General features: G+C 44.3%; 1 protein-coding gene across 3 annotated transcripts in view; it reads right to left on the bottom strand.

Moving 5' to 3' along the window:
- The window catches only part of UST (uronyl 2-sulfotransferase), a 317213-nt gene that overhangs the window by 31231 nt on the left and 266871 nt on the right, over positions 1 to 19111 (bottom strand). For all 3 annotated transcript variants that reach the window (XM_086318226.1, XM_086318225.1, XM_086318224.1), the window contains one exon: positions 18310 to 18467. In XM_086318226.1, the coding sequence (XP_086174352.1) occupies positions 18310 to 18467 (158 nt within the window). The remainder of the gene's footprint in view (positions 1 to 18309; positions 18468 to 19111) is intronic.

Below are 19111 nucleotides of genomic sequence, written 5' to 3'. Positions count from 1 at the left end.
GGGCTATGGGGCCTAGGATGACCTGTTGGGATGAAGAGTATGTCACCATACCCCAGGGTGACCAAGTCCACCCTCTGTTCTAGATGATGGTGCGGTAAGTGGAAGGAAGCACCGAAGACAGAAAATAACGAATTGGCCTAATGGCCAACTGAAGTTCACATCCCCTCCCTATATTTCTAGTGCACTAGATTTAGATGAATAAAGCAACATTTTTCCTCTTAAAGAACTCCTGAAAGTCATACCTAGTTCATATATAATAAAATGTATCTATGGAACTTCCCTTGTTGTCCAGAGGCTAAGACTCCACGTTCCCAATGCAAGGAGCCCAGGTTCCATCCCTGGTCAGGGAAATAGATCCTGCCTGCTGAAGCTAAGACCCAGCACAGCCAAATAAATAAATAAATATTTTAAAAATAAAATGTGTCTAAAATGATTCTTCTTCATTTGAGAGAGAATAGAAACATGTCTATATATAACTCAATCCCTTTGCTTTATACCTGAAACTAACACAGCATTGTTCATCAACTATACTCCAATATAAAACAAAATCTTTTTAAAATGATTGTTTCCCCTAAAACAAAATCTTTTTAAAATGATTTATCCCCCTAAGGAATCTCCTAATAAAACAGTGATGTCACCTATATCTCTTTAAACTTCAACTTACTCATCTGTAAAATGGGAATAATGAAAGTACCTATGTCATTGGATTGTTCTAAGGATTAAATTAGAAATTCCACATAAAATTCAGTTCACTAATTGAATATTAGTTCAATAACTTTTTGTTGATTATCCACAATGTGCAAAGCATTCTAGGGGTTATTATTATTATCATTATTGTTAGAAATTCCCCTGGGCAGCATAAATTGTTACTGTCAGCTGTTAATTCCTTCATATTTCTAGAATTATTTATCAGGGCTCTGAGGGAGTGGGCCACAAGACAGCTAAATTTTAAGAAAGTGTGGCTCAGGTGCCAAGGGCTATTAGCATGGAGAGGGTGTTAGGGTACAGCGACGGTATACGGGGAAGGCTGCAGGCAGGCACAGAACAGGAGAATCTGTCTAGAGAACTGCGCGACCAACGTCCTTTGCTCACAATGAGGAGGGTCCAGTCCTCTTGCAGGGAAGCATGAGTGAGAGAGGAACATGGCCTCTGGTTATGTGAGAGAATGATACTGACGAGGCATCCCGACCGTGGTGTGTGAAAACCTTAAGAGCTTCGCTGGTGGCTCAGTGGTACAGAACCTGCCTGCCAATGCATGGGTTCGGTCCCTGGTCTAGGAAGATCCCACATGCCTCAGAGTAATTAAGCCCGTCTGCCACAACTATTGAGCCTGTGCTCTAGAGCCTGGAAGCCACAACTACTGAAGTCTGCATGCCCTAGAGCCCATACTCACAAGAGAAGCCGTCTCAGTGAGAAGCCCAAGCACTGCGTTAGGGAGTAGCCCCTGCTTGCTGCAGTTAGAGAAAAGCCTGCACAGCAATGAAGACCCAGTACAGTCAGAAATAAAAACATAAAAAATTTTAAAGCAACTTAAGTTTTTTTATATAGCTAATGTTTGAATTACTCAAATTGCAAAGGTTCAGGGCTACATGAAAAAGAGAACAGTGGCAAAATTTTGCTCTTGCTCCATCTAGCCTTCAGGGTTGGGGATTGAAGAAATGTAACATCTGGCCACCAAGCCTAGGCACTCCTGGTATCTGTCCCAGAAACACTCAGTAACTGCTTTATCTGGTGTTCCCAAAACTGCGGGGGAGGAGGGACGGGGGTGGGGGGGGGGGTGGGGGGGTGGGGGGGTGGCGGCCTTCAGAAAGGAGGGAAGGGTGGGAGGAGAGCCAGGCATCCCCTATGATAGCATTCTACAGCCAGTGCTGTGGGGGTTCAGAAAGGTAGCAGCCATGCGCCAGTCTTCAAGAAGCCTCTGCAGAGTTAATGCCCAAAGGATAATGCCTCTACTTCATACAATGCAATACAATGCAAATGACCTAGGAGGAGCAAGCCCTGCCTGAAGGGGCCATGGTGATACTTGCTTCTTTTAAAAACATTTTATACTAATTTGTATTGGAATTTAGTTGCTTTACAGTGTTGAGTTAGTTTCTACTATACGGCAGAACGAATCAGCCACACCTATGCATATATCCTCTCCCCTGTGGACAGTTTCTTCTTGTTTCACCTCTGCTCATTATCCCCCTTCCCACAGTCCTCTTTTTTTCTGATCATGAAAGTGGAAGCGGCCACAAAGCTGGCGGAAGAACACAAGGCTTGGAGTCCGACGAGCTCTGCCTCTCCCCAGCTGTGAGACCTCAGATCCAGTCCTTAGGCATCTGGGTGCGTTTTCTCCTCTGGGGATTTGGATAATGGTATCTAATTTGCTGCCCTTCTGTGATGATTAGGAAGATACATGGAAAGCACAGAGCAGTGTTGGGACGTGCTACTCGGCGGCATCTGTGACACATGTGTGTTACGGCAAAGTGAGACAAGACAGGAAAGTCGAGAGGAACAAATGAAAACTACCAAAACCACACAAACACAGTTAAATGGCTATTTGTTGGTTTTGTTTTCTTTCTAGTTTGTTCTTCTAAGCATGTTGCATGTGTACTAAAGACACATATTGTACAATATAAATACAATAGTGCATCTGATTTTTCACTCATTGTTCAGAATGAATAGTTACTCAAAATAAAATTCCAATAGCCTCATCATATGTCATTGCATTATTGTAAAGTCACTTATTTAACTTTCTCCAAATGTTAGATAATTCTTTTCCTCCCAATTCCTTCACCCAACCAAGAAAAACAATCTGGTGTATTGGATGTGTGCCTGTGTGTGTTAAGTCATTTCCATTGTGTTTGACTTTGCGACCCCACGGACTCTAGCCCTCCAGGGTCCTCTGTCCATGGGATTCTCCAGGCAAGAATAATGGAGTGGGTTGCTATTTCCTCCTTCAGGGGATTTTTTCAAGCCAGAGATTGAACTCGCATCTCTATGTCTCCTGCATTGGTAGGCAGGCTCTCTACCACTAGTACCACCTGGGAAGCCCAGTGGGTGGCTCGTCTTTGTTCAAACCCAGATCTTGCTACTTGCTGGTTGCTTTGAACATGGACAGATCTTATTACCAATGAGTCTCCAGGTCTTCATCTGGAAATGGGATGGAGATTTCTATTTGTATTAGTTTCCTAGGACTGTCATAAAGTTACCATAAACTGCTAATCCTCAGACAATTCGAAGGAAGATGTTTCCCTCCTTCTAATTTCTGACTATCCCTGCTGACAATCTTTGGCATTCTATGACTTGCGGCAACATAATTCCACTCTCCGCCTCTGTCTTCAAATGGCCTTCTTCCCTGTGTCTCTGAATCTTTCTCTCCTTATAACGAAACCAGCCAATGGATTGAGGGTGCATCCTAGTCCAATATGACCTCGTCTTAATGTGATTATATCTGCAAAGACCCTATTTCCCAAATGAGGTCACGTTCAGACACACGGGTTTAGGACCTAACGTATTTTCAGGGGACACAATTTAACCTACCACTCTGCCTAACCAGGTGATGAGGAATAAGCGAGTCAACATAAGTCTAAGTATTCTGCTTGCTGGAAAAGTGCTATCCTTCTGTGGATCTCCCGGTGGCTCAGTGGTAAAGAATCTGCCTGTAAAGCAGGAGACACAGGAGAGGCAGGTTGGATGCCTGAGTCAGGAGGGTCCCCTGGAGGAGGAAATTGCAACCCACTCCAGTATTCTTGTCTGGAGAATCCCACAGACAGAGGAGCCTTGGCGGGCTAGTCTGTGGGGTGGCAAAGAGTCAGACATGACTGAGCATGCATGTGGTGTGAATCATGACCTTTTTTTTTAAGGTTTTGGTCAAGGCACCAGTCTAGGAGAGCAGAGTCTCCACGCATCACACTTCCTTGAGTTTGGGTGTTTGGTCGTTGCTGTGGAACACCAGTTTGAGCTTTGAAGCCAAGAAGGCAAAATCACATGCAAAAATCATGGGGCCTCATAAGCCCCAAATGCCTTAAGACTGGGCTTGTCAATTGGACGACCTTTCAGCTGGCTAACCTGGGCAGTCCAAGCTGGTGGGAGAATCCACAACCTTGCTTCTCAAAAGCTCTCTGAATTCTTCCCACTGTTGTCCATCTCAGATTGATGCTTTTGTCAACCATAACAAAAATGAGTTGTTTAAAAAATAACCAGGGACCTCCCGGGGGGTTCAGCGGTAAAGAATCCACCTGCCAATGCAGTGGAGGATTCCATCCCTGGTCTGGGAAGATCCCACAACTAAGCCTGTGTGCCACAGCTACTGAGCCCATGTATCCTAGAGCTTGTGGTCTGCAACAAGAGAAGCCACTGCAGTGAGAAGCCTGTGCCCCAAAACTACAGAGCAGTCCCCCTCATTGCAGCTAGAGAAAGACCACACACAACAACGAAGACCCAGCACAGCCCAAAATCAAATAAATAAATTAACTAAATAATCAGAGCCATGCGAAATTACCATCTAAGTTTCTAAAGTCTTACTCTCAGTTTCTGCCTTATCTCCTCATGGACTAGTAGCAAGCAGCTTATGAGCTGGCATGGCTCCTTGGACCGCATTTTGAGAAGCAGTGCTTATCCAGGGCCAGGGAAGACTTGGGGGCCTCACTGCAGCAAAGTCCTTCTCCCAGGCCTCCAAGGAGTGGGGAGGCGGGGTGGGCTAAAGGATTCCTAGCCTCCAGCCCCATTCCGGGGGTCATGGCTGGCTGGGGAGAACAAACACACCCCCCACACCTGAGTCTCAGTGTTTTCTTTGAGTTTGTTTTCCCACTGACTTACTTTCCTTTCAGTCTGGGCTTTAAAAACAGCCTTCTGAGTGAATGCAGGAGATCCCAGCAGTCCCCACACCACGGCTCATATGGAATGCATTTAGAGAAGGGAAAAAACTCGAACGGAGTGGTTATACGACGTTGAACTGGCTTGGACATGGCGTGGCTGGAATTTCAGAGCTGGCTTTTGTTTGCATTCGTCATGAAACATTTGTTATATGAGCTGCTGCTACTGCTACTAAAGCAGCTGCTGCCGAGAAACCCTCTCAATGGCTGCTTTTTCTCCCGGACATGGGCCGACTGTCAGCGTTCACGGACCAGGGCCCCGGACTTCCCAGGCTTGCGATACCTTTGCCGTGATCCCTGCGTTAGGTTAGGGGAATGACACGTGACAGCACTTGAAACGGTGGCGTGTGTTTCTGTCAAGTTACATAGGACTGGTGTCTTTGGATGGTTGAGTCCTGCCTCTGATCAGGAGAGCATCTTTTTTTTTATCAACTCATAATTTACATTCTCTCCCATTAAATAAATCTCCAATATGGATGGCTCTGATCTGTCTTCCAGATGATTTTTAAAAAAATATATAGTAGTTTGGAGCTTCATCATAGCAAATATCATTCAGTTAAAAAAAAAATAAGAGGGGTTTAACTAGTAATCCAGTACTTTGGCCACCTCATGCGAAGAGTTGACTCATTGGAAAAGACTCTGATGCTGGGAGGGATTGGGGGCAGGAGGAGAAGGGGACGACAGAGGATGAGATGGCTGGATGGCATCACTGACTCGATGGACGTGAGTCTGAGTGAACTCCGGGAGTTGGTGATGGACAGGGAGGCCTGGCGTGCTGTGATTCATGGGGTCACAAAGAGTAGGACACGACTGAGCGACTGAACTGAACTGAACTAGTAATCTACCATTAAGGGATCTTGTTTTTGTTTGTTTGTTTTGTTTTTGGAATTTCACCAGGACTATAATCCCAGGGTACCGATGATGAAGGCAGTGCTACAGAAGCCTGAGTCACATCACAGCTATGCAGATGTCACATGAAAGAAACAGGTATAATAGATCTAGCTACGTGCTCTAAACACAAAACTGGTATTAGAATCTTAAAGTTCAGGAAATTAGCACATGCCCAGCTAAATGCAGTAGGCTGACCACAGGCCTTCAATGCCTCTCCTCTGAAAATCTTCACCCAAGTGACAGTAAAGGATAATAATTTTAGAAAAAGATTGCTGGATCACAAGGACAAAGAACTGGAGAAGGGTTTCAATGGAAGACAGCCCTTAACCAACTTCTGGAAGATGGACAGTGGTTGGAGGAATGCATTGGATGTAGCAGAGCAGAGTAAATGCACTGGAGTGTTGGCAGTGGGGGAGGAGGGACATACATCAAGAGGGTCAACTCACCCTGCACAACCCCAGAGAGACAGAGAGGTAGCACCAGGCAGCCTAGATGGAAAAACTGAGGATGAGACAGGTACCCTGCCTATGGAGGAGCTGGGCCCTAAATTCCCTCCACACCTTCATGCAGTCAGGTATCTCATCGTGGGTCTTCCCCCATTCTCCATGGCCTGTGGACAGGCAGTCTTAGGATTAGTCACCAAAGAATTTGGGGAGAGGCTCCAGACTGGTTTGCTACCCCAAAGGGGAGAGAGGAGAGCATGGACTAAACTGAGCACAGTGAAGCGAACGGTGCCTGAACATGGACCTTCAGCCCCTGTTCCCACACCAGCAACCAGACATACGTCCTAGCCTCCTAATCCCACCTCACCTCCCATCCCCCAGGTGGATGTTTGGGGAATGCTGCAGTAGGGAAACTGAATAAACTCCAAATAAAAAAAACCCTAAAATCACTAACAAATGTTTCCCAGAAAAACCTGATGGCTGCTTGATCATCCCCAGTGGGTCCATTAGTTGATAAGTCTGCCCTATTGCGCAGCTCACTTTCAGTGAGCTCTTGTGTCTCACCCTCAAATCTGAATTTTGGAAAAGACCACCAGGGGAAAGACTTTGGACTGAAAAAGAGATGCCCAAACCAACCAAGGGCTTCCAAGGTGGCACTATTGGTAAAGAATCCACCTACCAATGCAGGAGATATAAGAGACACGTGGGTTCAATCCCTGGGAAGATCCCCGGGAAGATCCCCTGGAGAAGGAAATGGCAACCCACTCCAGTATTCTCGCCTGGAGAATCTCATGGATAGAGGAGCCTGATGGGCTACAGTCTGTGCGTGTGTGTGTGAGTTGCTCAGTCATCTCTGACTCTTTGCAACCCTATGGACTGTAGCCCACCAGGCTCCTTTGTCCATGGAATTCTCCAGGCAAGAATACTGGAGTGGGTTGCCATTTCCTTCTCTGCTACAGTCTGTAGGGTAAAAAAAGTCAGACATGAGTGAAGCAACTGAGCAAGCATGCAATCAACCAAAACAGTAAAGGAGTATGGAGCAAATAGCCATAACGTAAGAAAGTGATGAAAACACTTTTTAAAAATTTCTGTAATTTTCAGAGATTTAAGGTGGATTGTATTCGGTAAACAAGAACAAGATAGTATGCAAAAAGAAGAAAAAAAGATTAACAAAGAGTTCTTGAAAAAGAGAAAATTTAACAGAATGACTGGAATACAAATTGAGGAACTCATCCAGAGAGAAAAAGTTGATGAGATGGAAATTAAAAGAGGAAAAAATAATAAAGCACATAGAGAGGCTGCATCTAGAAGATCCAATATCTGACCAACAGCATTCCAAAGCTGAAATACAGGAAATAGTACTGATAAAATCATGCAGTAAATAATGCAGAAGTAAAACAAGAAAATTTCCCAGAAATGAAAAAAACATGTGTTTTAAGCTTAAATGTATCTGTTGACTACTCAGCACACTGAGACACACTGTTGTCAATTTTCATGAAAGGAATAAAAATAACACTCCAGAGAGACAGAGAGAATGAGAAAGTGAGAAACAGATGTGGGAAATGGAATGTATATGTGAGGGAATGCATGACAAACCAAACTGGCAATCAAACGAGATACTAAAACACTGAGCTTTTCAGATATGCAACGACTCAAAGAATTTACCACTTCCCATGCCTCTTTTATCAGGAACCAACTTGGGAACATCTTGGATTAAATGGAATTATTAAGTCAAGAAATAGAATTTGAGGGAGTCGGGAGACCAGGGATGCAATACATTCTGTAAAATGGTAAAGGGAAGTTGCAGCTGTGCAGGAAGCTTCTGAGTAATCAGCCCAGATCAAAGCGAAGTCAGACCTCTGGGTGGGAAAGAGGGGAGTGGTCCTGGGATGCGCGAGCAGGAATAGAATGGATGTACTTATTTGAAGTAATATTGAAAAAAATCAAAAGTAATATTGATACAACAGATCTAATGGCACCCATGAAAACTTTGACAGGTATAAATAAACCTAGGCAAATAAAAAAATCCAAGGCAATAATCAATTGTAAGGAAAATAATAAGTCATGCAAGAAATGAATTGAGATGATTGTGTACTACTTGGATCAATGTCCAACAAATATATTTAGTCATAGTAATGTAAATAAGGAATATGTATGGGAAATGTGGATATAGCCATATTATGTACATAGTGGGGGAAGGAAGTAGAGGTAAGTGTGCTGGAATAAGAGAACTAAATAATGTTGCAAATAAATAAATCAAGACAATAACACAACAAAAACAAAACAAGCCTGTGCATACTAGTTATAATTAGTGTGGCGGTTGTCAGAAAAAGCAGCTACTTGTGCTGAACGTGTTTACTTCTTCAAAACCAGACTTTGCAGTGGAAAGGGTTGAAATAGGAAACAATCGCTTTTCATTATATATCCTTGAATACTATTGGATTTTTAACTCTATGCATGTACTACTTTAATATGGGGCTTCCCAGGTGGCTCAGTGGGTAAAGACTCTGCCTGCCAGTGCAGGAGACATAAGAGACATGGGTTTGATCCCTGGATTGGGAAGATGCCCTGAAGGAGGAAATGGCAACCCACTCCAGTATTCTCGCCTGGAGAACCCCATGGACACAGGAGCCTGGGAGGCGACAGTCCATGGGGTTGCAAAGAGTCGGACGTGACTGAAGCAGCTGAGTGTGCACACACTGCTGTAATATATCAAGTATAGTTAAAAAACAGGGAGGTAAAATTCTAGGAAAACATGTTTTGAAAAGTAGCTCCAGTAGTGTCTGGCTATGACAAGCCAAGAGAAGTACTTAGAAGCATATTGTAAAAACAAGAGAGGCGATGCTTCAGAGCATCTGAAGCTCCCACGCAGAAAGCAAAATGTCCCTACTCTCATTAGGGGGAAATTAGACTAGATTTCTCTGTGGGCTTGTGGACAGTGAAATGAATGTGCTTAATACAGCTCACAAGAAACCACTAAAAACTGCAGGGTTTGAACACAGGTACACTTGCAGTTTTTCACTGTATTCTTTTCAAAGTCCAACACCATTTACAACATGTGAGAATTTAGGATATTATATGTTGATAAAAATGTCTGAGATAGTAAAAAAAATACAGATCAGGAAATTATTATTATTATTTTTTTTAATGGGGAGCCGAAGCCGGCCCCCGGGAGATGTCAGCAACGATTCCGAAGACAACCCGCGATACTCAGGAAATGATATTTTTATTTGAACAAGATTAGCTGAACAAAAATAGAAGTTGCCATTGTAAAGTGTTGAGTCATGCTAAATGGGTAAGGATTGAACTTCTCTCAGTGTGGGGGGTACATATTATAAGCAAAGACTGTCAGCGAGGCAAGATCATGACTCAGGGACACAAAGACAGTTCTGGAAGTCTCTGTCTAAGGCTCTTTCCACATCACCACGTTAGGCACCAGGGCAGGTATGGGTCTTGGAAGTCTGGGCACAAAAGCACAGGAAACTCACAGGGTCTTTTATAAAAAGATCAACTTTCACCCTCTGGGGTCAGGTCTCTAATCTTCTTGGCCCAGGCTCTAGGAGGATCTCAGCTTTGCTGAGTTACCAGGAAAGTCCAAAAGTTGAAATTTGTGGTGACTAATTCCACCCTCAGTAGCATTCTTACTCAATGCAAAGCATATTACTGTCAAGTTCAACTCAAAACTGCTCAAAGTAGAAATGATTAAATTCGCAAGAAGAAGAAATTCACCTCTAAACGCAGAAGAATGCTGGTAACTCCACCACACACTCAGATATTATTAGCCAGCTTTTTGTCCGGGGAAATAAATCATAAGAGAGAAAACTGCACAAATTGCACACCCCATGCCTGGCCACACTGTGGGAGGCATCCAGGGTTCTCCAGAGGATGAGGTTGGGACCTAGAAGGGATCAATTTCCCAGGGTACATGGGGTGGGAGGTGGGGACTAGGGGAAAATTCTGAAGGGATGATCCCAAGAGCTCCCAGTGAGGAAGGCCAGAGGTATCGTCAGGGGACACAGCCAGCTCACCCTTGAGTCAGAGACTGGCTGCCAACAGGAGGGGAGTCCATGCTGGTGGGCAGAGAGGGGAACTTAGGGATCAGAGAGGAAAGTAGGTTGTATCTGGAGAGTTTGTGTGACCCCCCCCCACCCCCGCCACACCGTGGGAACAGTGCAGGGCTGACTGAAGCCAATGGATACCCTAGGCCTAGACAGTGGCTAGATCTTGGGTGGGAAACCAGAAATGAAGCCAAGAGGAATAACCCAGCCCTCGGGACTCAGGAACCTGGCAGTATCCTTTTAGAAAGTGAGGGATCCTTGGGAGGTGGTCAGACGTGGCAGAGGGCATGGAACCTGGGGGGCTGGGGGTGGGGGTGACGCATGGCCCTCTGGCAACTGTGGCTTGGCCACTGGTTCTGGGATTGGTGTGAGTGACTCAGCTCCAGGTTGTACTGCATAGAGGTCTAAGGCCGCCGGCATTTTTCCTGCCTTGGGCAGGACTGACTTAGCAGCAGGGTGACTGAGCTGTGAAGAATGGAGGACTCAGATCCAAGAGGTAAGGTCAGTAGGCAAGGGCCGAGGTGGGCTGGGATGCCCCTCGTGCTCCCGCACTTGGGACTCCTATGCCTTCACACCCGCACTCACATTTTTTCTGCACTCATATTTTTTCTTCGTAACCTGCCTACTTTCAAGTCCGTCAGGTGAACAGCTATGCACCCTTCAAGGCCGGGCACAAGTATCTTCAACAGGAGGTGTCCCTCCAGCCCTGTTTGTGATGATGCTCAGTCCAGACGTGGTTTTCTTTATCTTTACACAGCTGTTCCCCAGGACTGGAGTGCATTACAGACACTTAAACATTTGCTCAAAGTGTTTGTTGAATTTTTCTAGTATTTTCAGATTATATCTGATATTTAAATATTATCCTTCACAGAAGAGGACTATTGGGGGAAAGTTAAATTACTGCAAAATCAGACCATATGTTGAATAGAGATAATCTATAGATTTTATTATCAAGCTTTTACCTTTAAGTGCAATACATAAGGGTGCTTGCATGCGTGCACGCTAAGTTGCTTTAGTCGTGTCCAACTCTGTGCAACCCCATGGACTGTAGCCTGTCAGGGTCCTCTGTCCATGGGATTCTCCAGACAAGAATACTGGAGTGGGATTCCAGGCCCTCCTTCAGGATAACGGTGCTTAATACCCTGTATTATGCTTATGACATAATGGTGCTTAATGCTCTGCATTAGTAATTGAATATGAAGCATCTTTGGAGGGTCATAGGTTCACGGAGTTAGTGGTACTTCTGGGGACAGAAGCTTGAATGTCTTTGGTCACTTGGGACTTGATAACTGTGGGCAAGCTATTCCACTCCTCCACTGTCAGCTTCCTTGTTTAGAAAATGAGACAAAGACTAACTGTCTTTCTCAACTTCAGAGGATTCGTGTAAGAATCGAGCGAGATCATCTATATGGAAGTACTTTATAAATGGCAAATTGATATGCAAATTGCTATTGTTTAGGAACTGTTGCTGATGTTCTGACGCAAGATTAGTCACTGAAATACCACTGCTGCTTACCAAGTGATTTAGCAGTTTGAACATGAATTGATGTACACACACACACAGACAATGTGGTACCAACACGATTAGAACATGACTGGTGAAAACCAGATCTTTATGGAGAACACTGATGGTAGATGAACCAATAACAGAGTAGGGTCCTATTTTTATGAACAATAATTGAGTTTTTAAAACAACTTCAGTGGTGCCTGTAGATGGTTGGAATTTCTCTCAACCATTCTGTGAGGTTCCAGAATGTTTGGGGGTTTTGTCATAGAGTAAATGGAATATGGTTCAGCGGTAGAAAGTCTGCCTGTAGTGCAGGAAATTCAGGTTCGCCTGCTGGGTTGAGAGGATCCCCCCAAGAAAGGAAATGGCAACCCACTCCAGTATTCTTTCCTGGGAAATCCCATGGACAGAGGAGCCTGACCGGCTACAGTCCATGGGGCTGCAAAAGAGTCGGAAACGACTGAGCAACTGAGCAACAACAACAACAAAAGAAATAAGAAGTAGGAAATAAAAGATGAAAAACAGCATGTTTTATCCAATTATTACAGAATGATGGATGACTTTTATAAAACCAAGGAAATCAACCCTGGAAGAATTGATGCTGAAGCTGAAGTTCCAAAACTTTGGCCACCTGATGTGAAGAGCTGACTCATGGAAAAGACCCTGTTGCTGGGAAAGACTGAAGGCAAAAGGAGAAGAGGGTGGCCGAGGATGAGATGGTCAGACAGCATCACCAACCGAATGGCATGAATCTGAGTAAACTCCAAGAGATAGTGAAGGCCACGGAAGCCTGGCGTGCTGCAGTCCATGGGGTCACAAAGAATCAGACAGGACTTTGAGATGAACAACAAACAATAAATGTTTTTAACCCACACAAACTTATTTGACTGTAAACCACCTCCCACTTCCTGAGCCCATCAGCTGTCATACAATGCACTTTGGACTACTGCAATCAATTGTACTTGGAATGCTTTTGGTATGATCCCATTTTTAGGCCCCAAATTGGGCATAATTGTACATCTGCCTCCAAGCATTCTGTAAAGGCCTCTCTGCAGATGGAAACTCTTAGAAAGCCGCAGGCATTTCCTTGAAAAAAATGGAGAGAGCCTGCCATCTGCTGGACAAAGTTTGTCATAGCGTTCTGATTATGTAATTCTGCATATGGAAAATAAAGGTTTTTCAAGACCTGAATCTTAGGGTCCTAGTTAAAATGAAAACGTCATTCACAATTAAATCATTGAACACCTATATTATATCTACTAAATAACATGATACAGAACAGTCTGAAAGATTCAACATTCGGCTCAAGTTAATGGTAATTGGCTCTGGTCACATCTCAACAGTCGGTTTCATTTAAAGTTGAAATTTTAATGTCCTGATATTCCTGATAAGTGTTCAGGCATAAAAATAGATTATTTTTAAAAATCGCCAGTGACTTGAATGGTATACGTTTTTCAGTCCCTGAGCATGTCACTCTAGTAATATTTCTACTAAACTTATTCCCCTATGATTATTTAAGAATAAGGTATTGGCCAGAATATAATTGTTCCTCTCCCTCCTTCTCTCTCTTCTATTTCTTTCTTTCACACTGAAGTTACAGAAAGAGAGTGGAAGCCCTAGTTCCTCCCAGACACAGGCCCTGTCTCTCTCCTGTAAGGAGAGGCTTGGCAGGCTAAGAGTTAAGTTTTGAACACTTACCATCTGTTGGGGTTTCCCTGGTGGTTCAGATGGTAAAGAATCTGCTTGCAGTGCAGGAGACCCGGGTTTGACCCCTGGGTTGGAAAGATCGCCTGGAGAAGGGAATGGCAACCCACTCCAGTATTCTTGCCTGGAGAATTACATGGACAGAGGAACCTGGTGGGCTACAGTTCATGGGGTCGCAAAGAGTTGGTCACAGCTGAGGACTGACACTATTATACGTTAAGCTCTGGGCTAAGGGTTTTACATGGATTTGATCAGGTGCATCTCACCACAACCTTCTGACATAGACAGTATTGTTTAGTTAAGTTGCTCAGTCGTGTCTGACTCTTTGCGACCCTGTAGACTGTAGCCCATCAGGCTCCCCCGTCCATGGGATTCTCCAGGCAAGAATACTGGAGTGGGTTGCCATTTCCTTTTCCAGGGGATCTTCCCAACCTAGGGATCGAACCCAGGTCTCCCGCATTTCAGGCAGATGCTTTAACCTCTGAGCCACCAGGGTTTCCCAGACAGTATTGTTCACGTGTCTTAAATAGATGGGGAAGCTGAGGGGTAGAGGAGTCACACCTTACCTCTGGTTGTCTGCTTAGGTGGAGGATGGACTTTAACACCCAGGCTGTCTACTCTAGAGCCTGTGGTCTAATCATTGTGGTAGCCTGTCTCCCTGACAGAAATCCATATGGTGTGAGAGAGAGGGGTGGACAGCATGACCGGAGAGTGAATTGGGATCCCTGTCTTAGGGAAGGACAGATTCTGAATGAACAACACTGAAGCCTGGGCTCGCCATGTCCTCTAGGTGGCGACAGCCTCCATAACTATACCTGGGAATTGAGGAGGCAGTGAGACTGCGGAGGATGGTGTTTTTTTTCAGGGGAAAAGCACTCCCTGATAGCTCAGTTGGTAAAGAATCCGCCTGCAATACAGGAGACCCCGGTTGATTCCTGGGTCAGGAAGATTCGCTGGACAAGGGATAGGCTATCCACTCCAGTATTCTTGGACTTCCCTTGTGGCTTAGCTTGTGACTTTCACTTTCACTCTATAATTGTATTAACCAACAGAAGGTAGAAAGAGGTGCCTTAAAACATTCCATGTAATACCTTAGTATCATAATAATAGATCCAATAGATCCTAGCGATCAACCACCCAAAGTTGCATTTGCTCTGGGTCCTATGGGCAGAAGTCAAGTGAAAGTCACTCAGTCATGTCTGACTCTTTGTGACCCCGGGGACTATACAGCCCATGGAACTCTCCAGGCCAGAATACTGGAGTGGGTAGCCTTTCCCTTCTCCAGGGGATCTTCCCAACCCAGGGATCGAACCCAGGTCTCCCATATTGCAGGTGGATTCTTTACCAGCTGAGCCACCAGGGAAGCCCATTGCAAAGGCAGAACCACTGCATAAAGAGAACTCCCAACTCAGTGTTCTTTCCTTAAAGAATAACTGTTTTTTAAAACTAGCCAGTTTTAATTTTGTATGTTAATACCCTCAGATTTGAATGCTGCAAAGCCAATAAAACTCCAAGCTTACATTGCTATACTCTTAATAGGAGTCTACCATTCATACCTAGTTAAAAAATATTCACAATTTTCTTCTATTTATCATCATCACTGGGCTTCCCAGGTGGTGCTAGTGGTGAAAGAACCCACCTGCCAATGCAGGAGACATAGAGATGTGGGTTCAGTCCCTGGGTCGGGAAGATCCCCTGGAGGAGGGCACAGCAACCCACTCCGGTATTCTTGCCTGGAGAATCCCAGGGACAGAGAAGCCTGGAGGGCTACAGTCCACGTGGTCGCAAACAGTTGGACATGACTGAAGCGGCTTAGCACAGCACATCATCATCGTTTACAAAAATATTCAAGTGTAAACAGTTTTTTTTTTTTAGAAACATGACAAAGCACTTGATTTATGAATGAACTTAAAGGAAGCCATTTGTTTGGAATCACACATATTTTCCTTTGTAGTAGTTGGTGGCCAGATTCACAAGGACAGTCCGCAAAAATCTAGGAATTCTCTACTGTGGCTCCAATGTTTACATTCGTAAAGGAAGCAAATTGAAGATGAATACTCATGTAATGCTAGTAAAGGAAAGTATTTAAAATACAAGAGAAAAGGATTGGACACCTGAGCTTTCGAGTCCTCAGGGAGGAGGAAGGTTGTAAGTTAAAGTCAGGTCCTACAGTTTCACATTTGGATGCTAGACCGGGCTACTGAAGTGCAACAGCTGGGTTACTAACTAGGTCAAGGGCATCTATGAGGGATGCTAATAAAAGAACTGTTCTTATTACAGATATTCACTTATTTCCTGCCTTTAATTATTTTACTTATTTACTTTGGCCTTTAACACCACTGTGATTTTACCTCCTAAAGGAACTATGACTAAGAAAAATATTGATACCTCATAGCATGTCCGTTTTTAAGAGCTAAGGTGGAAAAGCATTCATGACCAGTTAACCCTTGTGGCTCAGGAAGTGTAAACTGTGGCCCTTCTGCTCACATTTTGGTGAATGACCATGAATCTTAGTCTCTTCAATTCTTTGAGCTGGCTCCAAGCCTCTCAGTTTTGAAAGGTAAGGAATGAGCAAATGTAATTGAAATCGATCAATAAAAAATGAGACTGTATAATTTAATGACAGGAAGTTGCTCTTACCCAGTAACTCTATTTTGGCTTCGGTTCTCCCAATTCAAATTCACATCCAGGTTGGGCAGAGTTTACTGAGTCCTTGTTCCAAGGTACTCCCTCCGCCTCACAAATGCCCTTGGGCTGGTGAGAAATACTTGAGCATGTACTCTTGGTTACCCATCAGGAGAAAACTTTCATTTTTATTCCATCTTGAGTACCTATTATCATCAAGTTCTTCTGAGATATGCTTAATTGGGTCTCCACAGAATGCAAACATTAATATCAAATATATTCTTTAAAACTTTATGAAGACTAAATTTCTCAAAGACTAAATTTTTGGTATGGAACAAATTTACTCATCAGCATAACTTCTTAGTGGAAATGAATGGGTGGGGTGCACAAACAGTTGAGATATTATTTAGGGAAGTTCTTAGCTTCTCTAAATGGTGGGTGATTGGAACCCTTAGTACTGATTGGAAAGGATTAATGACTACCTTTCCGATCTAGAATAAGTGATGGCCCATTTGACTAGCAGACGTTATTTTTACCAGCTCCTCAATTATTGTTATTTCAATAACTTCAGCAGCAAGACTGGCCTAAATACTCTTCATCTTGCTGGAAGGGGATTACAAACAGTCTATACAGACCTGAATTTTTAAATAAAATAAGACAAGCACCAAAGAAAAACGGCCAGTGGAGTGTTTGCATTTTAATCCAACTTCATGGTCAGTTTAATCTACAGAGTTTTAAGAGTCTCAGACTTCGGTGTTTCTGTTCTCTATCCCCTAGTCTACTCAGTTATAAAATTCTTGTATAAAGTACAAGAGCAGCTATTTTAGCGTGCCGCAATCTGTGAGTTTAGACTGAAAAGGCCCAGGGGAACTGGTTCTGGTGTGAATGATCAAGTGGCCTCCGTTAACCTATCTGACACCAGCTCACGTGTTTGTGGCCGTGAGAAGACAATGCGGGGGTCTTGTCCTTGCACAGGCTCAAATGCTCGAGAAGCTGGAGGGCGTGGACACTCATTTTCCATTTTTCCATCCCCTGCCTCTGGGGAGGTGGCCACTCTTCAGGGCATGGCAACGGTGGAGCTGCTCGGCCTTCAGTGTTACCATAGATAAACCTCACAGAAGGTGCCCAAGGAGAACACAAAACCCAGGGGAAGTGTTGAAAGGGCAAAGGAGGGCCCTATTTAAAAAACTGACCATTCAGAGCTTGTTACACTTCTAGCTCTCCCAACCGTACTTCCTGCTTCAGAGACACACGTGCAGAGCACACCTTGAGGTCCTTGATGTAAGTACGTGGGAATTGTTCTCTGAATAAGACAGTTGGGAGACCAAGGCAGTCACCTTCCGCCAACCAGTCCCTGGTGGTGGTAGGGCCACCTACCACCTACCAACCATGAAACAGAAGTCAGGGACCCTGTAGACAAGACCATTTCACCCGGGCATCAGTACCTGCTCATGATGTAGTGCGTGGTCTCTGCCTGGCTGTCGGGCATGTGGGGCAGAGGCTGTACTGGGGGAGCCCTTCCCCTGGGCTTTATTTCCACAAGGCAGAATAACACCTCCCAATTCAGAACAACCAAACAATAAATACATTAGTGATTAGGCAGTGTTGTGGCAGCAGTAGATTAAGAAGAACAGGGCAGAAACAATGTTGTTTGTCATTTTCTTGAGATAAAATTATAATAAGAGAAATACACGATGGGCTTCTCAAAGTAATCACATTTACAGCGACACCACGGGCAACCCTTGTAATCGCTCTGCTGCATTCTCGCTTCTATTTGGAAACCACTGCATTTGTTAGAGGAAAATCATGACTGTATTCTCAGTGTGCCGCTTCATCTGTTCTATGTGCTAGGATTCACTTTTGTTAAATGGACATAGAGCCAGAGATAGCACATCAGACGATGGCTCCCTCCCATTTTCCCACCCTCCCATCCACGGAAGCCCCAGCAACACGTTCAGGACAACGCTGACGGGGATGTTGCCAATTTCATTTTCCAGAGGGAGAAATGGAAGCATTAGGCCTTGAAAACATTGTGAGTTTATGTTTGGCCCCGACGCTCAAGGCTTTGGGATCTGTTATCTCGTGGTTCTAACCTTGCTTTGAAACCAGGGGAACCTCCCTTCACTAACAGAGGAGGTGATTCCATGTCTTTATTTCCTGAGTTTCCTTTTCAAAGTGAGTCACCCTCAGAACAGAGAAGAACTGCTTACAGACGGAGTTACCTGGGTCTTTGTAGATACTGAGCACACCCTTGAAGTAATGAGGTAAAAATCTTTCCAGTAAAAGCAGCACGTCTTCCAACTCTTCGAGAATCCCCACAAGCAGGAAGTTTTCATTCACGTTCAGTTTTGCTCTTTCAAGGGCCCATTCACCAGGCTCCCTTTATGGATAGAAAAATGATTTTTAAATCGAAGGTTGGTTTTCAAATGCAGCAACAACATGCTGGAAGTTTCTCCTTTCTCCTACCTGCCCCCATTCACAAAAGTCCAAACCCCACTTCCTTCCGGGACCAGCCCAGATGCAGCATCTCCAGCCGAGGTCCAACTGGCCTCTGCCCACCATCTCTCCTCCAGCATCATCGCCCCTGTATAGTGCCAGGCCTGGGGCTCTTGAGCTTAGTGAGCCCCAAATAAATGTTTGTTACATGGGCCTAGGCAGCTAGATATCAACAAATGCTGATTAGAATGGCTTATTTATTTATTGGCCACACTGCACAGCATGTGTTCCCTCACCAGGGATCGAACGCATGCCCCCTGCACTGGAAGCACAGAGTCTTAACCACTGAACCACCGGGGGCGTCCCTAGAATGACTTTTTAATAGAAGGATCAAACGGAATCCATAAAGTGAGAAGTTTAGACATAGGAAACTTACTGATATTGATTTCTGTAGAAATCAAAATAGGTGTCAGGTCGTGACTGCTAATCATCTTATTCTTTTGAGAAATTTAAAGACAAACTTTTAAAATTATTATTACAGAAGGGAAACAGCCTAATTTGCATTCGTAAGGCAGATCTCTGAGCCCA

Source organism: Bos grunniens, chromosome 9 (assembly GCF_055505025.1).
Source record: "Bos grunniens cultivar Pamir isolate PY7600 chromosome 9, Bosgru_T2T1.0, whole genome shotgun sequence".
Taxonomy (NCBI): Eukaryota; Metazoa; Chordata; class Mammalia; order Artiodactyla; family Bovidae; genus Bos; species Bos grunniens.
The sequence above is the reverse complement of the archived record's forward strand: the minus strand, read 5'-3'. Positions and strand labels throughout refer to the sequence as shown.